Raw genomic sequence first — 22,617 nt, 5'->3', positions numbered from 1 at the left:
AGAGAAAGAAAATTTTAAAAATTAACTTTGAAAGACTAAAGCATCATGGGAAAAAAGCCATGGATTCTATGTGCATTATTCCCCTAACGCTGGAGTTCTGCCGTTCTCATTGATTGGTATACTTGGTCTTGGCTGGCTGTTCTCACTGATCTTCTGGGGGAGGGGCCTGTTGCCATGGTTTCCAAATGTCTTTGCCAGAGGGGGAATTGCCCCGCCCTTGCCTGGTCCGGGTAAGTAATCTGCTTGGGTTTGCTCTCAGGAGCTTTTGTTCCCTGCAAGCTTTCCGTTAGGCTTTGATGCATGAGAGTGAAAATGGTGGCCTCCCAGTCTCCGCCCCGGAGGAGCCGAGAACTCGGAGCCCCGCTCCTCAGTGCACCCCCAGAGAAAAGCAGTCAGTCACTCCCATCTCCCCGGTCTCCGGCCGCACTCCGTGCTCACCCGGCCTGTGACCGTGCGTTTCTATCTCTGGCACCCGACCCCGTGTGGAGTCTCCAAACCCAGCAGATCCCTGCGGTGCGCTCCCGCGCTGCTCCTCCTGGGGGAAGAAGGTGAGTCTCCCCGGATCTGCCACTTGTTGGGTCCCTGCTGGAGGGGCAGTGGCCTGACTGTGCCGCGGATCACAGTTTATGGCCACCCGGAGCTGAGAGCCCGCGCCTGGCTTCCGTCTCTGCAGCCGGCTTCCCCGCTCCGACACCTGGGAGCTCTGCCGCACTCAGGCACCCCCGGTCTTTCTGTGACCCTGAGGGTCCTGAGACCACACTGTCCCACAAGGGTTCCACCCCCCGCTTAGCCACTGGAGCGACGTCCCTCAGCGGAGCCGACTTCTAAAAGTTCTGATTTTGTGCTCCGCGGCTCTATCACTTGCCAGAAGCGGCTGCCGGAGGCCCCTCCCCCGCCGTCTATCCTCCCGAATATCGCCTCGGATTCACTTCTCCGCACGTCCTACCTTCCAGAAAGTGGTCGCTTTTCTGTTCAGAGTTGTTGCTATTCTTTTCTTTGATCTCCTGTTGAGTTTGTAGGTGTTCAGAATGGTTTGATAACTATCTAGCTGAATTCCTGGGACCAGACGAAATCCAGGTCTCCTACTTCTCTGCCACCTTGCTCCTCTCAAATAAATAAATCGCTGGAGGTGGGGTAGTTCCGCGGCAAGAAGGGCCCTGGGGTGTCGGAAAAGTCCCGCCTGAATCTCGGCTTAACTGCTCAGCTCACGTCTCCCGGAAGCCAAGGAGGCTGACCAGACCGGAGGCATCCAGTCTGGGGGTGAGGCCTCAAGAGGTGGCCACTAGGAAGCCTGAGGAAAGCCATAACTGATTTTTGTATGTTGATCTTGTATCCTTGCTTAATGTGCTTATTAACCCTAAGAGTTTTTTGTTGTTGTTGTTGTTGTTGTTTTAAGTAGATTCTTTGGGATTTTCTATGTAGACAATCACGTCATCTGCAAATAAGGGAAGCTTTTTTTTTCTTCCTTTTCAACTTCTTTCCATGCCCCCTTCCCTTCCCTTCCCTTCCCTTCCCTTCCCTTCCCTTCCCTTCCCTTCCCCTCCCTTCCCTTTCTCCTCCATTCCTTTCTTCCTGTCCTTCTCTCTCCTGCAATTTCTAGTACTATGTTGAGTAAGAGTTGTGAGTAGGGACATCCTTCCTCAGTCTTTATCTTACAAAAAACAAACAAAAAAAACCCACAACAGTCTTTCACCATTAAGTATAATGATGCAGGGTTTTTTGTAAATGTTTATCAAATTGAGGAAGTTTCCTCCTATTTCTACTTTGCTAAGAGTTTACATCATGAATGTGTGTTAGATTTGTCAAATGATTTTTCTGCATCAATTGATAAGATCATGCAGTTTTTCTTCTTTAACTTGATGTGATGGATTACAGTGATTGATTTTCAAATGTTGAAACAGCTTTGCATGCCTGGAATAAATCCTTCTTAGTCATGGTATATAATTTTACACATTCGAAATTCTATTTGCCAAATTTTGTTCAGGATTCTTGCATTTAGGTTCATGAGAGATATTGGTCTGTAGTTATTTTTTTATGTACAGTCTATCTGGTTTTTCTATCAAGGTAATAATGGCCTCATCAAATGAGTAGGGAAGTGTTTCCTCCTCTTCTGTTTTCTGGAAGAAATTTTATGAACTTGGTATTCCCATTTAAATGTTTGCTAACATTCTCCAGTGGGTGTGTGTGTCTCATATATTTTACTCTTTCCTAAAACATCCAAGCTTTCTTCCTCCTTGCTTATACTCAGATAAAGGCCTTGGGTTCCTCTTTCATCTGATCTAGATCCCTCAAGCCATCTGCTGTGGCAATTGGGACTCAAAGCCTCTGCCAACATGGACCAATGGGAGACTCCACATGCTTCTTTAGCTTTTTCAGCAAGCAGAGGCAGAACTGCTTAGTTCCCTGAAGAGCCTGCAGGGTTCAGCTTCCATCGCTGACCCAGAGACCTCTAGTGACCACTTCTGGCCAATATTCCATGAGCACAGAAACCTCTGCAAATTTTTAACAGTGATTATCTTAGGATGGAAGCATTGTGAATTCTTTTCTTGCTTTATAATTTCATGTTCTCCAACATGCTTTTCTTCATTGAGAAGTTGCATCTGTGTGGTGGTAATAAATTTGAAAGACATGTTCGTTGTTCCTAGGGGATGGGGGATGAGAGTTCTGATGTGTGTGCTGTGCTCAGCCCTGTGACCATTAGTGTGTGCCCATTCCCTGAACAAAAGAGTGTGGAACAGACTCGGCCACTGGGAGATTTTGTGAACGGGGAGCTATTCCAATCTAGTTATATAAATTCTGGATGGATTAGAGAAAACCCTCGCCCAGGAAATTCTAGGTAAACAGGTGAGGTGAACACAGTAAACAAGCATAGGGGAGTTCTCATCGCACATACTTGAGCCACAACTCACCTGTGAATCTCACCAGCAGAGTCAGCAGCAGAGATGGCAGAGGTGGGCAGGATCGGGAGGCAGGGACATGCATCGTGGTGGCCCTGGAGACTTCTCTGTCTGAGTGTTGTCCTGGAGAGGCCCAGGACTCTCTACTCTGAGGAGAGAAGACACTCCCTGCCTCCATGATGTCAGAGGAAGGGGATTGTGATGAGAGGAAACACCATGGGACTTAAACAGTTTTTCTTTGAGATTATAAAATGGACAGGCAAGGTGGCCACAAGCTGAGAAGTTGCTGCTAGAAATGATTGATTTTCCATAGTTAAAAGCATGTCATAGACTTGTGCTCATTCCTGAGCCTCATCCCAACTGAGATCTCACCAACCTGCACCCCTCCCGATGTACAGGTCCAGAGACATGGTGTGGGAAAGAGGTTAGAGTTTTGGAGATGGTGATGATTTGTGTCTTAGAGGATGGAAGGGGCTACAGGGAAGGTGGGGCTGGGTCAACACTCTGCAAGAGGAAAGTAATACACCTAGAAACACAACTGAAATGTGAGGGCTGCCTCTGCTGTCTGTGCTGGGTCTGGGGCTAGCTCTGGGGGATAGAGTAGAGGGACAGAAGAAACATTCTTAGAAAGAGAAAGGAACAAGCATGCTGGCTTCTTTCTTTCTCACCTCTGCGATGGGTTCTACCCAAGCACAAAGATTGTGTTGGGACTCTCAGTCCACACTCAGCTGGTGACCCTTTAGTGTCCACGAGTCCATAGTCAGGCACTGACTGCTAGGGTGATTTCGCCAGTGCTTCCTTGTGAGCCATGCCTCCTCAGGGATCAATAGGATGTTAAGGCCAGGAGAGGTGTTAGAACAAGAGGAGAGTCCACAGCAGGCCCAAACTGCATATAGGAGATGAGAAGACTCCTCTCCCCTTGTGATGTCACATCCTATCACATTGTTCTGGAATCATGAATTCCATGCTGGGACACCATCCATGGGCCCTGCTGTGGGTTGTACAGGATCTTTCCTCAAGGTCCAGAATACTACACTTCCTCCCACCTCCAGCAGACTTCACACCTCCCATCAGACTCTAAACTCTACAGAGCCTGGGATTTTTAGTGCCTTGATGGTCAGGAGCATTGGCTTTGCAACCAGATGTAGTTTAGGTTCCAATCCTGAATCCACTTTTTGGTGGCTGGCTTATATATCCTTTGACCATGAAATTTTCATTTGTATAGCTGAAATATTCAAAGGTGAGTTCATAGTCTGCACTTGGACAATTTCTTCTCCCCTTCAGTATGTGGCACATCCTCTACCCATTTGATCAAACCAAGAAGAGGCCCATGTTCTACATCCTCAGTTGTCCACTCTTGTCTACAAATTACCAGACCCTGTTAGTTTTACCTCCTAAACACTTATTAAATCTATTTCTCCATCTCCATTGTCATCTCTGGTGTGAATGAAAACTATTACTTCCTAATAGGCTATCCCCAAATCTTTTGCCCACTGTAAGCTCTACCTTCTACTTTATCCAGGGTCTACTACAACACAGATCTGAATAAACTCCTTTTTTGTATAAACAGTTTTGTAGATTCTCATTGCTCTTGTTTATTAAGACTGTTTGCTGTATTGTATATGGTCTATGGCATATACTATGTGGTATACCTTATATGGTATGTTGTATGTGGTATGTGGTATATGGTATATGGTGTATGGTATGTGGTATTTGATAATGGTATATTGCATATGTCATGTGGTATGTGATATGTGGTATATGGTATATTGTATATGGTATATTATATATGGCATATGTGTCTGGTATGTTGTATATGATATATGGTAAGTGATAGGGTAAACAATCCATCCTTCAATGACTTCCTTAGCCCTTAGAGAAAAAAGAATCCCCACCTTTTCTGGTACCCACCACAGCCTCTCTCTTCCACATCACATTTCCTGGGAAACAGGTGCTGAGATGAATATTAATAAGCAGGTCATTTTCAGGGAGTATTTTAGGATCCATCGGTGGTTAGGAGGAGAAGGGAGCAGAATTGTTTAGAAGAAGCTGAGCAGCAGTGAAGTCCTAAAGAAGACCTCAGTTGATCTCCTGTGGAGCTCTGGTGCTAGGATGTTTCTTCAGAGTTCTGAGCTGGGTTGAGAGGCTGGACCGTTACATCCCCATGTTGATGAGCCACTGGATGTGGCAATGTCCCAGGCATGACCTTGGGCATGGTGGCTCTCCTCAACTGAGGCCATCCCAAAGAGAGCTGACAGCTGAGGGCCATCTGCTCAGGCCTAGTGCATCACAGCCTCCCCCACCCTCTGCACAGCCCCTTCCACCTCAATTTCTTGGGCTCAGGACATGGATTAACTGCATCCCCCTCTGAGTTCTTAAAGCTACTCTACCTCACCCAAGGGTCCAGAGTTCTCTGACCCCTCTTGGTCTAACCTGGGCTTTACTAATCGGAAATGTTTAGGATGAATATCATGGGGGACTGAGAAGCAGGTTCTTCTGGGATCTCTGAGTGCCTGGCTTTGGAGTGAGCTCTAGCAGAGGACAGAGGAAGGAGGAGAATGAACCTCAGAGCTGTGAAGTCAGATAAAACTTGGGTATAAAGACACAGAAGTCTCCCCACCACACATTTCCTTGCCTTGTCCCCCAGTGAGGTGCAAGAGGCAGAGATCCAGCTGAGGACAAGATGTTGAGATATTTTTTAATAGATGTAATTTTTGAAACAGTTTTACATTTAGAATAAAATTGTGACAATAGTACAGAGTTCCAATATACAGCTGCACACAGTTTCCCCTCTTATTAGCATCTGACAGTAGTGTGGTACATCTGTGATAATTAATGAGCCAATATTGGTACATTATTATTAACCAAAGTCCATAGTATATTTAGATTTTATCTTAGCTTGGGCTGCTATAACAAAACACCATAAACTGGATGCCTTGAAACAACAGGAACTTACTTCTCACAGTCCTGGAGGCTGGAAGTCTGAGATCAGGGTGCCAGGATAGTTGGGTTGTGATGAGAAGCCTCTTTGTGGCTGTAGACTGCTGACAACTTACATTCTCACATGGTGGATGGGGTGAGCTGGCTGGCCTCTTTTCATGAGGGCATTGATCCCATTCATGAGGACTCTACCCTTAAGACCTCATTACCTGTCAAAGATCCCACCTCCAAATCCCATCACACTGGGGATTAGATTTCAACACATGCACTTTGGAGAGACAGAAACATTCACTCCAGAAGAGATTTCCTTAGTTTTTACCCCATGTCCTTTTCTGTTCCAGAATTCCATGCAAGATACCACATTACCTTTATTTGACATGTCTCATTAGGTTTCTCTCATCTGTGACAACTTCTCCAACTTTCCTTGATGGTGATGGCCTGACAGTTTTGAGGAGTGCTGCTCAGCTATGTGGTGGAATGTCATTGCAATTTGTCGGATGCTTTTCTCATAAGCAGACGGGGGTGATGGGCTTGGGGAAGAAGGTCACAGAGGAAAAGTGCTGCTCTTATCACATTATATCAGGGAGCACACTGTGGCCGTGGTTTATGACTGCTGGTGAACTCGTGATCACCTGGCTGAACCGTATTTTTCAGGACCATTCTGTCCTCTTTGGAAGGGAATCACAACAAGCAGCCTGCCCTTCATGGATGGGCAGTTAGGGTCCCCTCCTGAGGGTGAAGTATCTAGTTAAATCATTTGGGACTTTATGCACAGGATATTTTTTCTTCTCTCAATTTATTAATTTATTCAATTATTTATTTATATCAATATGGGCTCAAAGATATTTATTTCATATATGGGGTTATAGTCCGTCTTAGTCATTAAGGCAGCTATAACAAAATATCCCAGACTGGGTGGCAAATAAACAAAAGAAAGCTCTTGCTCACAGCTGAGGAGGCTAGAGTCTGAGATCATGGAGCCAGCGTGGTTGGGAGAGGGCCCTCTACAGATTTCTCATTGTGTCCTCACATGGCTGAAGTGGCTGGGTAGCTCTGGAGGGCCTCTTCTATAAGGGCTAATCCCACTCATGAGGGTTGAGCCCTCATGACCTGCTCACCTTCCAGAGGTCCCACCTGCTAACACCATCACGTGGGCTTGAGGATTCTAACACTCGAATTTTGTGGGGACAAGAACATTCAGACCAGAACAGAACCAGATATACTACTTTACTTATTTGTTGCTCAAACTGTTATACTTTGACCATTGGGAGCTCTACCAGAAGGTTCCTGTACCTGTTTGACATACTCCAATCAGTGGGTTTTTGTTTTGTTTTTTAAAATTCCACTTGCTTACTTTTGGGATGATAAGAAATTCTGATAGAAGTTTTAAACACAAGAAGAGAGTAGTATTTAACAAAATGGTTTTAGGTACATGCAGCAGATGATGGAATGAAAAAAGATGTTATTTAAAATCTGACATTTTGTAAAAACTGATGTCTTCAAGGAAGTATTCCCCAATTTATTTTTTAAAAATGTGATGGCCTAACACATGTCCATCATTGTCTGGCAACTGTGGACTGGGACAGTCCCTTCTCTGTCAGAGTCCACATCCTATTTGAGGAAGAGACAAACACACACAGGCAGTTCTCACTTTGCATGGTATTGACATGCATGAATGTCAGTTTCCACAGGTCAGTTAAATACCATCAGTCCCCCAACACTTAGTTTCAGTTTCATTTACCATGGAGGAATTTTCCATGAGCAATTGCATGAAGTACAAACTTTGCTGCCAGCTCTTCTTCAGGCCACCAATCTCTATGTAACTAACAGGTGCTCATCACTATAAGTAAGCATCAAATCTTTCAAAGCCTGTAGTGGTGGTTCTCTGTGACTCCGTTACTCACTTTCCCACAGACAGCAATGCAGGTGGTTGTGTTGTCTCCTGGTCTCCCAGCGAGGAACCTAGGTGACATTGTACAAAAGTGAATAGTGGCAAAAGGGAATTGGCACAAAGCTGAAAGTGTGATGTAGAAATGAAAAGAGATGAGACTGGAGGTGAAGTTCAAACTGAATGTGAGTGGGGCTCATGAAGGCAGAGCTACCACAGGAATCGTGACTGGGATGCTGGTCCCTAGAGCATGGATATGCAGCCAGAGGAGCAGAATGAAGGCAAACTTACATCATCACTGAAGTCGTGGTGGTGGTTGGGGGCGGGGGGAAAGGGTGAAAATGTCCCAGAGGATGTGACACCAGAAATATTCAAATTAATATTGTAAGGATTTCACAACATCAAAAGTGGAAGGGATGGAATGTTGGAAGCTGATCCCAATTGAGACTGGAGTGATTCAGATGCTGGCTCTATATGGTCAACTATGTGATCAGAAGAGGCCAAGCACTGTGCCCACTACTCTTGATGACTCTTTATAAAAAAATAAAACACTTCCTTTTTCAGTGTTTCTAAAGTTTGAAATGACAGTACACCAAATAAGTAATAGTTTTATTGTTTTTTCATTTCTCTATACATTCATAACTGACAGTTGGAGAATTTCTGTGTTTTGAGAAACGTTTTTAAAGGTCACAGAAAAATTGTTTTTCTCCCACTGATTATTGAGATGACTTTGCATGGTTTCAGCTGCACCGTCATTGTTCTGTCCTGCACTATTGTACAAAGTGAGCACTTATCATGTCAGCTAATCATAAGTACTAAGGAAAGAATTTAATTAGGTTATGAGCTGTGGGAACACAGAGTGAGAGAGAGGAACTGATATTTTATATAGGGTGGTTTATGGAAAGGGCTTTTAATAAAGTGACATGTCAGCAGAGCTTGAAAGAGGGAGTGAGTGAGTCATGCAGGTTCATAGGGGGAAGAAGCAGAGGAGAGACACAGTTTGACTTCCATTTCCATAGAATCACTGTGGCTGAAACTGGAGAGCCTGTTAGAGAAAAAGCAATAGTCCAGGAAGGGATGCTGGTGGCTGAGACCAGGGAGCAGCCCTGGGAGTGAGCAGTGTGCAGATTCTGGGTGAAGCTCACTGGGGTGTGGGAGGAGACTTGCACTCACTCCTGAGAGATTTTCAGGAATTTTGCAAGTGAGTTGTTAAACACTTTTAGCCTGTAATTGGTCACAGTGGGAGTGTTGACACCACAGAAGTCCACAAGCACTACCAATCAGGCTTCTTTTCCTTTCTGAGAGTAGATTGTTTCACATTTACCATCCCACCACTGGTCACAGCATTCTGAAGGCAGAATTGAATGTGGAATATAAAGAAAGAATGTTAAGGATGACTCCAGGTTTCTGGACTGCCAGCTCGAGTACATGAGCAGTGGGGTCGGGAAGGATGAAGGTGACAGAACAGTGTTCCCATCACAGGGAGGAGGGACTCTTCCCTCTGGGACTGAGGAGTAGCATAGCACATGTAGGCAAAGAAGAAGGAGAATCATTTCTCCTCTGCAAACCAGGATGGGATGCATTCTATTTTTTTAAATTTTATTTTATTATGTTATATTAGTCACCATACAATACATCATTAGTTTTTGATGTAATGATCCATGATACATTGTTTTTGTATAACACCCAGTGCTCCATGCAGTACGTGCCCTCCTTAATACCCATCACCAGGCTAACCCATCCCCCCACCCCCCTCCCCTCTAACACCCTCAGTTTGTTTCTCAGAGTCCATAGTCTCTCACGGTTCATCTGTTCCTCCCATTCTGCCCCCCTTCATTTTCCCCTTCCTTCTCCTAATGTCCTCCCTGCTATTCCTTATGTTCCACCAATAAGTGAAACCATATGATAATTGACTTTCTCTGCTTGACTTATTTAACTTAGCATAATCTCCCCCAGTCCCATCCATGTTGATGTAAAAGTTGGGTATTCATCCTTTCTGATGGCTGAGTAATATGCCATTGTAGATATGGACCACATCTTTATCCATTCGTCTGTTGAAGGGCATCTTGGCTCTTTCCACAGTTTGGCTATTGCGGACATGGCTGCTATGAACATTGGGGTGCATATGGCCCTTCTTTTCACTACATCTGTGTCTTTGGGGTAAATACCCAGGAGTGCAATTGCTGGGTCATAGGGTAGCTCTAGTTTTAAATTTTTGAGGCACCTCCACACTGTTTTCCAAAGTGGCTGTACCAACTTGCATTCCCACCAACAGTGAAAGAGGGTTCCCCTTTCTCCATAACCTCTCCAACATTTGTTGTTTCTTGTCTTGTCAATTTTTGCCATTCTGACTGGTGTAAGGTGGTATCTCAATGTGGTTTTGATTTGAATTTCCCTGATGGCTAATGATGATGAACATTTTTTCATGTGTCTGTTAGCCATTTGTATGTCTTCTTTGGAGAAGTGTCTGTTCAAGTCTTCTGCCCATTTTTTGACTTGATTATTTGTTTTTTGGGTGTTGAGTTTGAGAAGTTCTTTATAGATCTTGGATACCAGCCCTTTATCTGTAGTGTCGTTTGCAAATATCTTCTCCCATTCTGTGGGTTGCCTCTTTGTTTTGTTGACTGTTTCCTTTGCTGTGCAGAAGCTTTTTATCTTGATGAAGTCCCAAAAGTTCATTTTTGCTTTTGTTTCACTAGCTTTTGGAGATGTATCTTGAAAGAAGTTGCTGTGGCTGATGTCGAAGAGGTTACTGCTTATGTTCTCCTCTAGGATTTTGATGGATTCCTGTCTCACATTGAGGTCTTTCATCCATTTTGAGTTTATCTTTATGTATGGTGTTAGAGAATGGTCGAGTTTCATTCTTCTGTATATAGCTGTCCAATTTTCCCAGCACCTTTTATTGAAGAGACTGTCTTTTTTCCATTGCATATTTTTTCCTGCTTTGTTGAAGATTATTGACCATAGAGTTGAGGGTCCATATCTGGGCTCTCTATTCTGTTCCATTGATCTGTATGTTTTTGTGCCAGTACAATGCTGTCTTAGTGATCACTGCTTTGTAATATACCTTGAAATTGGGCAACGTGTTGCCCCCAGCTTTGTTTTTCTTTTTCAACATTTCCTTGGCAATTCGGGGTCTTTTCTGATTCCATACAAATTTTAGGATTGTTTGTTCCAGCACTTTGAAAAATGTCATTGGAATTTTGATCGGGATAGCATTGAAGGTATAGATTGCTCTGGGTAGCATAGACATTTTAACAATGTTTATTCTTCGGATCCATGAGCATGGAATATTTTTCCATCTTTTTGTGTCTTCTTCAATTTCTTTCATGAGTGTTCTGTAGTTCCTAGAGTATAGATTCTTTACCTCTTTGGTTAGGTTTATTCCTTAATCCCCAAACCAGGCAAAGACCCCATCAAAAAGGAGAATTTCAGACCGATGAATATGGATTCCAAAACCCTCAACAAAATCCTAACTAATAGGATCCAACAATACATTAAAAGGATCATCCACCACGACCAAGTGGGATTTATCCCTGGGATGCAAGGGTGGTTCAACATTCGCAAATCAATCAATGTGATAGAACACATTAATAAGAGGAGGGAGAAGAACCGTATGGTCCTCTCAATTGATGCAGAAAAAGCATTTGACAAAATACAGCATCCTTTCCTGATTAAAACTCTTCATAGTTTAGGGATAGAGGGAACATTCCTCAAGTTCATAAAATCCATCTATTAAAAACCCACAGCAAATATCATCCTTAATAGCGAAAAGCTGGGAGCCTTTCCCTTAAGATCAGGAACACGTCAAGAATGCCCGTTCTCGCCACTATTGTTCAGCATAGTACTAGAAGTCCTAGCAACGGCAATCAGACAACAAAAAGAAATAAAAGGTATTCAAATTGGCAAAGAAGTCAAACTCTCTCTTTTCACGGATGACATGATACTTTATGTGGAAAACCCAAAAGACTCCACCCCCAAATTACTAGAACTCATACAGCAATTCAGTAATGTGACAGGATACAAAATCAATGCACAGAAATCAGTTGCTTTCTTATACACTAACAATGCAACTGTAGAAAGAGAAATTAGGGAAATGATTCCATTTACAATAGCACAAAAAACCATAAGATACCTCGGATGCATTCTATTTAAGACCCAATGGAGAACCTCACCAAGGCTGGGGAGGCTGGGGCTTGGCAGGAATAACTCCTGAGAGCATGGACATAAGTGTGTAGTTTGTGGCCACAGTCCCCAGGAGATGGATGAGAGATACCTGGTCTGTGTAGATGTGACTTGTTTCTCACAAGTCTCTGCATCAGTCCCCAGGGCAAGTTCCCATGGCCCCTGCTGAGGACCTGGTATGAAGACCCAGCTCTGGGGGCATCAAAGACTCTGAGAAGGAGCAGCAGGAGGTGTGGGCAGCTGGGTCTCTGGGGGAAGCAAGGCATTTGGAGCAGAGTTGTGGAAGCTTCTAGTTGTTCCTTCTCTTAGGCTGGGTCCCTCAGGGAAGGAAGGAGGCAGCAGAGACTGAGGGTGGCATGTAGCAGGGGAGGAAGGTAAGTGCTGTAGGACCCATGTTCACCACAGTTAATTATCTGCTCATCATTCCAGAAATGTTCCCCATGTGTCTCCTATGTCCTCTGCGCTATTTTCCTCCTGGGACACCTGTTGTGAGAGGACAGGCAACCCCTGATACAGGACTCTGCCACCTAAGCCTTCATCCCTTAGGGCCTGATCCCCATCCCCATTCCCTCTTGTCTGTCCCACAGAGGGTCAGGCAGGAGCCATCCTTAGAGCCGCCATCCGGCACCTGTCAGCATTCTCTTAGATGTAGACTCCTTGTGCCCAAAGGACACCAGTGCTCAAATAATTTAGAGATTGTCTGCAAGGGTTCCTCCCACCCAGCTGCCTCTCATTCAGCCCCTCTGCCCACTTCCTTCCCAGAATCGCTAGGACTCTGTGCAAATCCCTTGATAGCCTTTGACTCGACCCACCTCCTACAGATCCCCACATACTTCTTGGGAATTGGGAACATCTCAGAGGGATCCCAGAGATTCCTGAGGGTATGGAGATAGATGTGTCCTGCTCTTTACTCCAGGCGGGTGCTGACCTTGTGTGACCTGTGCGCTGCCCATCTTCCTGACCTGGCTCCTTCTGGGACTGAAATTTGCTTGCCATCCCTGACCCACAACTTACAGGCAGGCCTTCTCTTCCTGTGGGCATAGATGGCAGAGACAGTGATGAGCAGCAGCAACTTTGGGCCCAGGGTGACAGCCACCAGGAGTGGAGTACATAGCCTTGGGTCTGGAAAAGAATGGACACAGGCACCATGAGGGGGGGACCCAGGAGTCCATTCCCTGGGGCCTCCATGTACTCTCTCTGCAGCAACTCAAGCTTATCAATGCTCTGAAGCTCATGAATCTCTTCTCCTGCACTCAGGCTCAAGGCAGATTTGGGGCAAGAAGTTCTTCATCTCACTCACCCCTTTCTTTCCCTAGAAGGAACCCGGTCGTGCTACCCCATTTAGGACTTTCTTGTCTAGAAATGGAAGGAAAAATGTGTGTTGTTTTAAGCCACTAAGCATGTCCTAATTATTACAGCAGCAAGAGGAACTTAATACAAGGAGGCAGGGAAATTTTAAAAAGATAGGTGTGAATAAAAGGGACAGGCACGGTTTAGAATGCATGACTTCAGGGGTAAAAGCAAAAAAGAAGGAAGAGATGCTGTTTCAAAGTTGAGTGGTGAGGGGGAGAAGGAAAAATGGAGGAGGCAAACTTGGGGTCCTGAAAGAAGAACCAGAAAGATCAGAGGACTCAGAGCCTCTCTCCCAGGGTCCAAACCAGACAACCATCCCCAAGTCCCAGTAACATACGTAGTCATGCTATACTGAGAGAAGGGAGCTCTTTTAAGCTAGAAGTATTGTGAAACACTTCGATACCATAAACATGTAGAAAAAGGTGTGCGTCATTATGCCAGACCCACTGGATCCAGAAGGGATGGCAGTGGTTGGAGCCTGGGACGCCCAGGGGAGGCTGTGGCATCCTGGCACAGCAGGATCACACAGGCATCCTGCACATAGCTCCAGCTGCCAACCCAGACAACCCTAAAATCTATTCTCAGCCTTAGCACACTGGAAGATTCCTAGTTCAGACATCCTGGAAGCACCAGAAGTAATGGCTATGGTCTGAGCCCCAGTGAAAGACCAAAGACTAAACACCAAACCCAAACTGGTCCATAGGAGAATGTGTGGACTCATCTCTTCCTGCTCTCCTGGCTCAGAACAAGCCTGCCCCCTGGAAATCACATGCGGTCCAAGCATGGAGGAATCTGAAAGGTGGAAGAGGAAGGCAGGTGGGCTAGATGCTTCCATACTGGAGGAAGAACACACACCAGGTATCCCGGCTCCACACTCCTGACTCCCCAAGCACAGAAGGAGGCCCAGTCATGGCATTTGAACAAAGAAAAGTCTAGATTCAATAACCTTTGTTGCCATTTCAAAAAGTGAAGAGGAGCAAAATAAACCCAAAGAAGCAGAAGGAAATAAAAAAGAGAAAAAGCACAGAAATTAAAAACAAACAATAGAGAAAATCACTGAAACAAAAGTGGGTTCTTTGAAAAGATTGATAAATTTGAGAAACTTCTAGCAGTTGTGACGATGAAAAAAATGAGAATTGGCACATTTCCAAAATCAGGAATGAAATGGGATATCACTGAACACCCTACAGACATCAGAAGGATAACCAGGTAATATTATGAGCATCTCTATGCGCAGAGATTTGACAATTCAGAGAAAAAGGACCAAGTTTCTCAAAAGCACAGCTTACCACAGGCATCCAATATGAAATGAAGAATTTGAGTAGCCCTAGCTATTCAGATTCTTTTCAAATCAAAAGAAAGAATGGTGGAGATGCAGGTGTTTCACAGGAAAATTCTTTTAAGCACTTACAGGTGAATTAAAACCAAGTTAGGTCCACAAAATAAAGTTAATAGAAGAAGGTTTGAAAAATTGGAATATATACCCATTTTAGATGATATTAGGAATTATTATTAATTTTACTAAGAGTGTGATAGTATTGGTTTTATAGAAAAAATAATGTCATTAATCACATGACCACACAATTGTCGACTCCATTTGAAACTGGAAGAGCATCCATGACTAAGCCATTATTAGACACAATTATGCAACTTCTACATACCCCTAGTTTGAAGAGAAATCCTTCATTTTCGCCTTCCCCTCTCTGTTGTCCCAGCCAGCAGGGACATGAACACTCGTTGACCCAGTGTTGACCCAGCCATGAGGACAATGTCATAGGGCATGTTAGAAAGAACATGGGCCTTTGAAAGAACTTCTGGAACAAAGACTCCTGGAAACCTGGCTCGACCTCCTCCTGATGTTACATGAGAGAGAAATAAGGAATGTTTTGGTTGTAGAAAGGGGACTCCATAGTTCCTTGGGACAATGCCCTGCTGCTATAATTAACACATGCTGTTTTGTTTGTTTGTTTTTGTTTTTTTTTTGTACGGGTTGCTGGTCCGTCTTCAGGGACTCAAGTTTCCCTAGACTAGCTTAGCTCAGCAGCTGGCCTAAGGGCAGGATATCATCACCATCTGTCCCTCATTGCTCCCTGAGTCCCTTCGGTAAAATTCCAGGTCACAGGGTTGGTTAAGCAGGAAGGGAGACGCGCAATGAACTGGGATTGGCATAAAGTAAGTGTGCTGGGAATGATCATGAATATCGCCAGTCTGCTGTCACAAATAAGGGGAGAAAGGAGACCCCAGGTGTGACCACACACGGTCACCCGGGAGCCTGGTCAAGACTCAAAACTCCAGGTCCTCAGGGTCCCTTCCAGAATTTCAGAGTGGCAGGTACGTACATTTGCTGGGGTGAGGATGGAAAGGTCTAGAAGGGATAGAGACCATGCTCAGGTGAGAAAGAACAGGAGGAGGGGGTGGCTGGCCAGATGTGGTGACTTAATCACTGTCAGGTGAGGGAGCAGGGGCAGGATGCTAGGAACAGAATCACTGAGGTCTCACCCTTGTCCTTCTGGTGGGCAGAGGCCACAAGGGTATGGTTTTTGGTGACCGCGGGCTGCCCGTCATGCTGCACCTGGCAGGTAAACACCACATCTTCCCTGTGGGCGGATGAGTTCACCAGGAGCCAGCTTGTCCAGTTAAATGTCCCATCCTTGTTCTCCATGAGGTTCGAGGCCGTCGAGGCCGTCGAGGCCATTTCTGTTCGGGACACGTTTCCGTTCTCCAGCCAGGTCAGCTGTAGGCGCTGGGGGTAGAACTTCTTCACTTGGCAAGTGACCTTCACCTGGTCCCCTGCCACGGGTTCCTGGGAAACCTCCAAGGTGGGCGGAACTGAAAGAGCACAGAGCAGAAGCTCTGACCTCATGGAACAGACAGATCACGGGGGAGGGGCTCGAGAACTTAGCTCCCCCCACACAGCAAGGGAATCACCCAGAACAGGGCTAGGCATGCAGCTAGTGCTCAAACACTGAGGGTAGTCTTTGCATATGAATGAAATCCCTAAGCACAGTGCCCAGCACACAGTAGGTGCTCAAGGACTGGTAGCTCCTCTTAGGGTAAGAATGAGTGAAATCAAGATACTCAGCCCGTGGCATGCAGCCGGAATAGAATAATCAGCAAAATAAATGACATCACCAAGCACACGGTGGCGTGGATTACAGCAGGTGCTCAATAATTGGAATTGCTATGGTAAATTAAATGACCTACCCAGCACAGTGCTCGGCACATGATAGGTGTTCACCCCCCAGCTGCCATGAAAAACCATAGGAGGGGACCATACATCTAGGTGCAGGGTGACTGGGAGGGTCTGTCAGGAGTCAGACTCCAGGCAATGGACCGCCTGGGGCAGAGTGGGGGGAGGGGCAGGCTCGGAGACTTGGGGGCCAGACCTGGGGGTGAGGGGCATCTACCTCGGAGGACCTCAGACAAGTTGGCAGTCCCACGAAGAGGAGGACCCTGCAGGGTCACGTGGGTCACCTCGCAGATGACCTGGGAGCGAACGTCCCCCGGGGCCAGCACCAGCCTGGTTGTGCTGGAGACGCTGTAGGAAGTGCTGTTTCCCTCTGGGTCCACGGTGGTCTGGGAGGCTGCCAGCTCATTCCCGTTTTTGAACCATCTCAGGGTGATGTTTTTGGGGGAGAAGCCGTGGGAGTTGCAGGTGAAGTTCACTGTCTGCTCAGGCGAGGCCCTGGCCGTGGGACCCGACACCACGGGGGGAGAGGGTTTGGCTACAAGAGGAGCATTTATGAGTAGTAAGCATGACTGTGGTCATCAGCACCAAGGATACGTGTGTGACAGTGTGGAGAACCCTCCGCCCTCCTGATAGCGTAGGGAGGGCCATGTCATCTCCTCATCCCACAGAGGAGGACCCGGGGCTCCAGAGCTGAACTCTGAGTCGGGGAGCAGGGCCCAGGTGCAGTTCCGGGCCTGAGTTCAAGTCCCCCCTTCTCGCCTCTGCCGGCTGACTTCCCACCGATCTGGGCACCGGAACGACATTCCTGTTGGGTCTCACTGTTGGTATCACCCATCCTAGCCGCCTCCCTGCAAACCTCACTGAGTTCAGAGAGCTTGTGCGGCAATCTGTGCAGGGGAAGCAGAGGTGCGGTGGGACCCCCATGGAAGCCGGGACCAGGCTGGCCAGTCCACGGGAGGGGTGGCCGTGGCACCGCGTGGCTCTTCCTCTGTGACATGGGACAGCATGCCTTTCACCTTCCCGGGGTTGCAGGGAGGGGAAAGTAAGGGAATGCAAGCAGTTTTGCTTAGAATTTATCACTGAAATGCAGATGGAAAGGAGCAGATGAATCAGAAAGTGGCTGACAGTAACCTCTGCCTCATTATAGTGTTAAAATCCCCCTCGGAATATTCATCTCAACCTTAATCAATAGAGCCTGCTTGCCCCTGTTTAGCATCATGGCTTTGGAAATTATTCCCTGTGATCCCTTATCTGTACAAATAAAGCCAACTTTGTGGGTACCAGCGCTCTGCCTGGGCAGTCTCTGTCTCTACCTCACCGAGGAGCCAACCCACTTTGGTCCAGTTACAAAGGGGCTGCTCCTCACTCCTCACTGCCTCCCAGGGGACTTCCTGTGGCCTCCAACTGTTTCATCCACAACAGAGCAAGTGTCTCACCTTCTCCAGCCCGACAGTGCCCGCCACCCTCCTATTCCCTCTGAGATTCTCCACTGCAAGCACTTATGGGGAGGGGTCCCTCGGGGTGCCCAGACCTGCTGACTCGGTTACAACAGAGGGAAGATGTGGGGTCCCGACAGCTGAGTCTAGAATATGCACTCTAGCTCAGGGGACCCCAAACACCCTCCAGGATGTGCCTCCCAGTCATCCTCAGTCTGCAGAACCAGGAATGGGCTGCCCAGTGTTGCTGGGATTGTCCAGCCCCTCTGTTCTGTCCAGGTTCCTGGCCCAGGCTGCTCAGTGAAGGATCAACACCACACAACAGGGAAAGACTCCTGATGCTCTTACATGTGAGGAGCCATGCCCTCCAGGAACAGGCTCAACACTTTACAAGATGTTTGCCTATCTGTCTGATCTGGGGGTGCAAAGCTAGCCCACCTCTCCCTGTGAGTTTTCTTAATGCTTACTGCTGAAAAAGAGAACAGTACAAGATTTACAAGAGTTTCAAGGACAGGGTTGGAACTTTCTCCCACTTTGGCCAGCACAGTGAGTGTGCAGAGAGCAGGGCTGTGAGCCAGGCTGTGGTTCCCTTCCCTGCTCAGGCCATCTGTGCTGAGCCTCAGTGTCCTCATCTGTAAAAGGGGCTGAGATGGTCCCTTCTGACTCCATCCATTCTCATCCAGGGCATCGCCTGTGTGGGCAGCTTGGGGAGGAGGAAGGAGTGTTCTCCTAGGAGGCACAGATCTGCCCGGTGGTGGAGCCACGTACTAGTGCTGGTGCCCAGGCATGGGAAGTACCACTGGGAACTTCTGTAACACCTGCCCAATCAGGTACAGCCACCTTCATGCCTCTGTCCACGGGCTGTGGGGAGATCCAGTCGCTATTATGTGAGTCAGACCCGGAACTGCATGAAGCTTTTCTGGACGGACCCACGACAAATGCCCAACCTCTGGCATCTTCTCCAGCCTGGGCTCTCAGAGTAAACAGTGAGCCTGTGTCTCTTCTCACTGTGATTCTTCTGAAGCTGAGAGAAAGAAAGACATTGTCCCACCTCCCTGCCCTGAGTGCCTTGGTCCACAGGAAAGCAAGGGAACGTAAGCTTCATGAGAGAGGAGCCCTTGTCTGTTTTGTTCCCTGCTGCTTCCCCAGCACCCAGAGCAGAGCCTGCACACAGCAGGTGCTCACTAAGTGCTGAGTAAAGAGAAGACTGGCCACATAGAAGGGAGTGATCTCTGGAAGCAGGGGTGAGGTAGGATTTTGTGACTGGGCAAGTCACTCAATCCCTCATACCTCGAACCAGAGGGCTGCTCAGGATTGGAAAAGGCAAGAACTGTGAGGCCGGTAGACTGGGGTTCTAGATTTTCCCACCCTTTTCCAGCCGTGTGACCCTGAGCAAATAGCATGACCTCCCCAGGCCTCAACTCCCTGATCTGTGGGAGGGGCTGAAGTCAGGGGCACCCACCTCAGAACCTGATCCTTAGCTGTTGCTCAGACAATGGAGGGCATTCTTATTGACTTGTTGTCACAACCAGGGGACAAAGGAGGCCCAGGCCATACTCACCGCTCACTATGAGTTGAGTGCCTGGTCCAGACTTAAACTCCACATCAGGGCTCCCTTTCTGGAACTTCACACAGTAGTAGGTTCCGGCATCTGCTGGGGTGATGTTACTGATGCGGATGGAAAAGTCTGTGGTGTTTCTCCTTGTGACATCTGCAACATTTGTCACTCGGGGGTAGTGGCCTCCTCTGAAACTGAAGATTAACTCCCGGGCTGGCCCTGTTCCCCTGAACCACTCAACTGGCCCAAAGGGGAACAGGGAGGTCAGGGTGCAGGGCAGAGTGGCTGTCTGTCCGGCTGCGACAGACACTGACTTCTCAGGCTGGATCACCTGCAGCTCCGCCTCACCTGCCACACCTGGAGGGAAAACAAAGATCATCCTGACGTGATCCTGGGTGTCCCCTCATGTGTGCATCCACAACAGCTCACTGAGTGAGTGCGCACCGTGAGCGGGCCTTGACCTCGGCACGTTGCATGTACGTGGCATGCAGCCCTCACCACGAGCCTGTAACGTGAGACCGTATCGCAAATGAGGAAACGAAGACTCAGAGAGACTCAGTGATGTGGCACAGAGCAGGTTTGACTTTGCAGTTGGATTTCCTGCCTTGCTGACTAGCTAGTGCCTGGAGACATCGAGAAATGCAAAATCATTCCTGCTTACTTGAAGTGTCCTAAAAACCAGGCAGGGATTTAAATCAGAGGAGCAGACTGTTGTGGCACGACTCATACACCCAGTGTTCTTTTCCATTTCTTAACTACTCCTCAGGGAGAAAATCTGTGGTTCACCCTTGCAGAGTGAACCCATGCACTTAGCAGTATTTGCAACCAAACTTGCCTCCTAAGGGGGGCACGTGCTATTACAGGCAGGTCTTGGGTGTGCCAAGAACATCAGGTACTTTGGTTTCTAAGTCTGGAGAAGAAGATTGGGGTCGGCAAGCTGAACTGCTAGGACAAAATGGGAAGAAATAGGAATGCATCTTGGAGGGAGAAATGGAGGTAATATGGGAGGGAAGAATGAAGAGGACCAGAGGGTCAAGAGGAGCCAGGGAAAGGTGAAAACTCTTTCATCAGTGTATCTATAATCCTCCTATTTCCATCTCTGGCCCAGGCCTTGCCCCTGAACTATGATTTGTGTGTCCAACCAGCCACTTGACATTTTTCTTAGCTAGAAATAAGTCTGTCACAGTCAACATGTCCCATACTCAACCCCTCGATTTCTGCCACATTCTTGTACATCTCAGCTGAGGCACCTTATTTTCCCAGACGCTCAGGTCCCAAACCCTTGGAGCTTTTCTTTCCCACCCCAAATCCTATGCATTAGGAAATCCTGTTAGCTCCTCTCTGCATGCACCCACAATCTGACCTCTTTCCCCTTCCTCTCTTGATTGCTATTTTGGTTAAAACTGCTTTTCCCTGTTGCCATGAGTGCAATGAGCTCTTGAATGATCTAGCTGTTTTTATCTATGTTCTGTGGTAGTCTCTTCTCAACCAAATGCTAGAATAATTCAAAACTAGACGAGTTTAACCATCATTTCAAGTCATCTTTTTGCTGGCAAATTGCAACAGAGATAATATGAGCTTGTTTGGCCTTTGGTGGACCTCGATGGAATGGGAGTTTCACATTTAGTGCTGATAACTTGAAGGACATGTCTATCTTAATTAAACCAACAAACTTAACTGAAAAAAATGGTGGATCATGTCAGTTATGTCTTCAAAACCGCAATTGTAAATATTTCACTTAGAGTAAAAGCTCAAATCCTTAATCAGAGAAGGAGGATTCTACTCTCATGCTGTTCCCATGATGTTCAGGAAGTCTCTTCCTCCAGAAAATACATGGCTCACTCCCCCACCTTCTTATAATATTTGCATAAATCTCCATTATCAGCAATGGCCACTCAGGTTACCTATTTAAATACATCCCACCCTGAAGATTCTCTCATTTTTGTATCCAGAAGTACTGTCCTTTCTTTTCTTTTTTTTTTAATTAACATATAGTGTATTATTTGTTTCAGGGGTACAGGTCTGTGATTCAAGAGTCTTACACAATTCACAGCGCTCACCATAGCACATACCCTCCCCAATGTCCATCACCCAGCCACCCCGCCCCTCCCACCCCCTTCCACTCCAGCAACCCTCAATTTGTTTCCTGAGATTAAGAGTCTCTTATGATTTGTCTTCTTCTCCGGTTTCGTCTTGTTTCATTTTTCCCTCTCTTCCACAGATTGCTGTATCTGGTAACGAGCTGCAGGTGATGGATCCATAGAGGAAATGCTCAGATCCCTGACTTCATGCTCTCAGATGACACCCAGTCCGTGGCCTTCTGTGGAGGGTCTGGGTAGCACACCTGTGCTTACCTGGAGGCCTTAATGTCCAGGGGCAGGGGAAGGTTGAGGGGGCAGGGAATGGGGAGTCTCCCCAAGGCAATGCTCACCTGTGAGTCCCAACAGCAGAACCAGCAGCTGGTAAGGAGGAGGGCGGGGTCCGGAGCCAGAGGCCAACATTGTGGAGGCCTGAGGACCCTGCTCTGTGCAAATGTGTGTGCTGGGGAGATGGGGCCTCTGTTCTGTGGGGACGAATAGCCCGCCCTCCTGTGATATAAGAGGAAGCATCTATGATGCAGTGACATGGCTGTGAGGCAGCAATCTGCTTCTGGATTGTGAAAGAGAAGTCAGGCAGAGAAGGCCTCACCTGGTGAGAAAGGCCTCTTCTTACGTTTTAGAGAGCATGAACAGACCTAGCAGAAATGATGCTTCCTGCCCACCTGGGGCCTCTACTCTGTGCACTGTGCCCCTCCCCCCATCTTGAGGTCTTCTTGGCCATTCCACACTTGGGAGCCCCAGGCCAAGAAACATCTGCAGTTGGTCCTGTGTCCCACCACCCGAGCTCTGGACAATTGGGGGTGGCTGGCATGTGACCTCATTCTGCACCAGCCTCCACCAAGAGCTACTCAGCTGGAGGAAAGAAGGTACGCCAGGGTCTGTAAAACACAGAAATGACTCCCTCATCCCACCTTTTATTGATGTAACTGGTGAAACTTCATCCCAATGCACAGTGCAGGTGGACCTCTGAAGTTGTATGTGCTTAGGGCACCTGGCTGGCTCATCGGTGGAGCGTGTGACTTTTGATCTTGTGGTCGTGGGTTCGGGCCCCAGGTTGGGTGTAGAGATCAC

The 22,617-nt window shown here is 47.1% G+C and overlaps 1 protein-coding gene across 9 annotated transcripts; it reads right to left on the bottom strand.

Annotated features, from left to right (window-relative positions):
• Nucleotides 1–5,581: 5,581 nt before the first annotated feature.
• LOC118536474 (signal-regulatory protein beta-1-like) lies at nucleotides 5,582–22,021 on the bottom strand. Of its 9 annotated transcripts, none has more exons than XM_036093293.2 (6): nucleotides 21,879–22,020; nucleotides 19,451–19,804; nucleotides 16,671–16,988; nucleotides 15,763–16,092; nucleotides 12,925–13,032; nucleotides 5,582–7,799 (listed from the first exon to the last, which is right to left on the bottom strand). In XM_036093293.2, exons 1-6 carry the CDS (start codon nucleotides 21,946–21,948, stop codon nucleotides 7,738–7,740), a joined length of 1,242 nt encoding a protein of 413 aa, XP_035949186.2. In that variant the 5' UTR covers nucleotides 21,949–22,020; the 3' UTR covers nucleotides 5,582–7,737. The 9 variants fall into 9 exon arrangements, with proteins under 9 accessions (XP_035949186.2, XP_077913170.1, XP_077913169.1 ...); XM_078057043.1 differs by lacking the exon at nucleotides 5,582–7,799 and adding an exon at nucleotides 9,308–11,581; XM_036093292.2 differs by lacking the exon at nucleotides 5,582–7,799 and adding an exon at nucleotides 9,734–12,291.
• Nucleotides 22,022–22,617: the final 596 nt, after the last annotated feature.

This window comes from Halichoerus grypus, chromosome 10, assembly GCF_964656455.1.
Source record: "Halichoerus grypus chromosome 10, mHalGry1.hap1.1, whole genome shotgun sequence".
In the NCBI taxonomy this organism is placed as follows: Eukaryota; Metazoa; Chordata; class Mammalia; order Carnivora; family Phocidae; genus Halichoerus; species Halichoerus grypus.
Note: the sequence above shows the minus strand (reverse complement) of the source record. Positions and strands in the feature narration are given on the sequence as shown.

Excerpts from the sequence above, each read along its gene's own strand:
- LOC118536474 (XM_036093291.2), bottom strand. The coding sequence starts at position 21,948 with ATGTTGGCCTCTGGCTCCGGACCCCGCCCTCCTCCTTACCAGCTGCTG. Across the intron at positions 19,805-21,878 it reads TCTGCTGTTGGGACTCACAG|GTGTGGCAGGTGAGGCGGAG; the intron begins GTGAGCATTGCC and ends TTTTCCCTCCAG. Across the intron at positions 16,093-16,670 it reads CTTGTCTGAGGTCCTCCGAG|TTCCGCCCACCTTGGAGGTT; the intron begins GTAGATGCCCCT and ends GTGCTCTTTCAG.